General features: G+C 54.0%; 1 protein-coding gene across 2 annotated transcripts in view; it reads right to left on the bottom strand.

Moving 5' to 3' along the window:
- The window catches only part of pik3c2g (phosphatidylinositol-4-phosphate 3-kinase catalytic subunit type 2 gamma), a 23,533-nt gene extending 21,375 nt beyond the window's left edge, over positions 1-2,158 (bottom strand). The window contains exons 1-3 of one of the 2 annotated variants that reach the window (XM_060060488.1): positions 2,028-2,158; positions 810-1,471; positions 530-609 (exon numbers count right to left, since the gene is read on the bottom strand). In XM_060060488.1, coding sequence (XP_059916471.1) covers positions 530-609; positions 810-1,400 — 671 coding nt within the window. In that variant the 5' untranslated portion in view covers positions 1,401-1,471; positions 2,028-2,158. Of the gene's footprint in view, positions 1-529; positions 610-809; positions 1,566-2,027 lie in introns of both variants that reach the window. The other variant, XM_060060490.1, reaches the window with a different exon arrangement.

Here is a 2,158-nt window from a genome sequence, read left to right as displayed (position 1 = left end):
TGCCCCGCGCAGGGAGGGAACGAAACACACCTTAACACACTGACACACTGACAGTCACACACACACACACACACACAGTCACACACACACACACACACACACACACACACACACACACACACACACACACACACACACACACACACACACACACACACACACACACACACACACACACACACACACAGTCTCTCACACACACACCTCTTTTATGTGCTTATAAACTTCTGATCTAAGGGTACATAAAGGGACATAAGGGTACATAAATTAACATTAGATTATACAGCAAAAAGCATTATTATATATAGCATTAGCATAGGGGTTAGGGTAAGGGGCAGTGGGCCAGGGTTAACCCTAACCCTATTAAATAATGACTAAAGACGGGGATAAACATGTCACACCAGACCAGATACACAACATTCTCGCATCTCCATTAAAACTGCTTGCTTCTGCCACACACAAAGTCACATTGAACCAGACTAGAGGATTGAATGAGATGAGGCCAGTGCTGAGCGGGCCGGTGTCTTACATGGACGCCGACAGGCAGAACGCCGCCATGCTCCTGGTGCTGCCCTGCGGAGCGTCTAGGAGAGCGACCGTCCACTTGTCCTGCACACACACACACACACACACACACACACACACACACACACACACACACACACACACACACACACACACACACACACACACACACACACACTTTTAATAAGCATTTTGTTGTTCTTGTAATAACACCCTTTTTGTCCATGTAGTAAAAAAGACATATTTAAAACGTCCTCAATGTTCAGATAAGGAGAGGAGCTCACGTCTGTGTCCGTCCCGGAGCGCTTGATGGAGGGCACCGTGAGGTCGCAGGAGAACCTCCTCTGGACGACCCCCGGGGGGGGGGGCCTCCTCCGGGGGACCGGAGGGGGCCCCGGCCTTGGGTAGAGGCGCCAACCGTCCGCTACGTCCGAGCCCCCCTCCCTGGCCCCGGGGCCCGCGATGAGGCCGGCCGGCGCGGCGGCGGCGTGCATGGCCTGGAACCCTCCGCGGGGGGGGGGCGCGGGGGGGAGGGACGGCGGCGGGGCCGAGGGGGCCAGGGGCGGGGCCGACAGAGGCGGGGCCGAGGGGGCCAGGGGCGGGGCCGACAGAGGCGGGGCCGAGGGTCCTAGGTCTGCCAACAGAGCGAAGGCCGGGGCCGCCCCAGCCCCGGGCGCCGGGGCCGACTGAGCCGGGGCCGACTGAGCCGGGGCCGAAGCGGCGAGCGGAGGCGGTTCGAGGGGCCCCCGCACCACGACGTCACCGATGTCCTCGTACAGGTTCCCCTCTGGCGCCGGGGGAGGGACCGTCTGGTCCTGCGGGGAGGTGCGTCTGAGGGCCCTGAAGGCCGGGTACGGCAATCCGGAAGGATCCATGATGACATGATAGGGCGGCAGCTCCGTCTGCGTCTCTCTTCTACCACCCCTCTCACAGCTGAGGCACCGGGCTGGGGAACGCGGAGCCAGAGAGCGAGGGTGGGGAGTTCAGGCCGGGGGCTTCAGGCCATGCAAGGTTCACTCCTGGAGCGCGCCCAAAGGACTCTCCTCGGTGTAATGATTAACAGGGTTTCAGATGGAAACACTCCTCAGAATGAGCCACACGCATAGCTAAGTGTGTGAGACTCGAGAAACGTCAAACAAAGTGGCCTTTCTTTAACATGAAGCATGTTGGATTACTGTTCGGCCATGATGCTTCGGAAACAAAGATGTGTTGTATTGTGTCTTTTGGACACATAGAAAAAGAACTAAACAAAAAAAAATTTTTAAACTATATTTGATTAAACTCTTAAAAGTCTATTGTTGTTAAAGAACAGGTACTAAAACCATGACATGCTCTTTAAATATTATACACATCATCATACATGACCAGATGACCATGTCCAAGTTTTCTATCTGTAATAACTTGAAATATAAGTGGGTAATGAAAGTGATCTCTGCCCTATAACTAAGCAATTAACTAACCATCTAGTTGCAAGTTTATATTGATTCCTGGCAGGGACTTACCTTTCAACTAATCCATTATGGTGAAGCTGTTTCTCCGGCAATGCTCGGCAGGTTAAACTAGAATAGAAATGAAGTCTTTGACTGTAACCCTTTCCTTCCTCTCCTCCCCCCTTCCCTCCCACATCCTCTCT

Source organism: Gadus macrocephalus, chromosome 9 (assembly GCF_031168955.1).
Source record: "Gadus macrocephalus chromosome 9, ASM3116895v1".
NCBI classification, from domain to species: domain Eukaryota; kingdom Metazoa; phylum Chordata; class Actinopteri; order Gadiformes; family Gadidae; genus Gadus; species Gadus macrocephalus.
The sequence above is the reverse complement of the archived record's forward strand: the minus strand, read 5'-3'. Positions and strand labels throughout refer to the sequence as shown.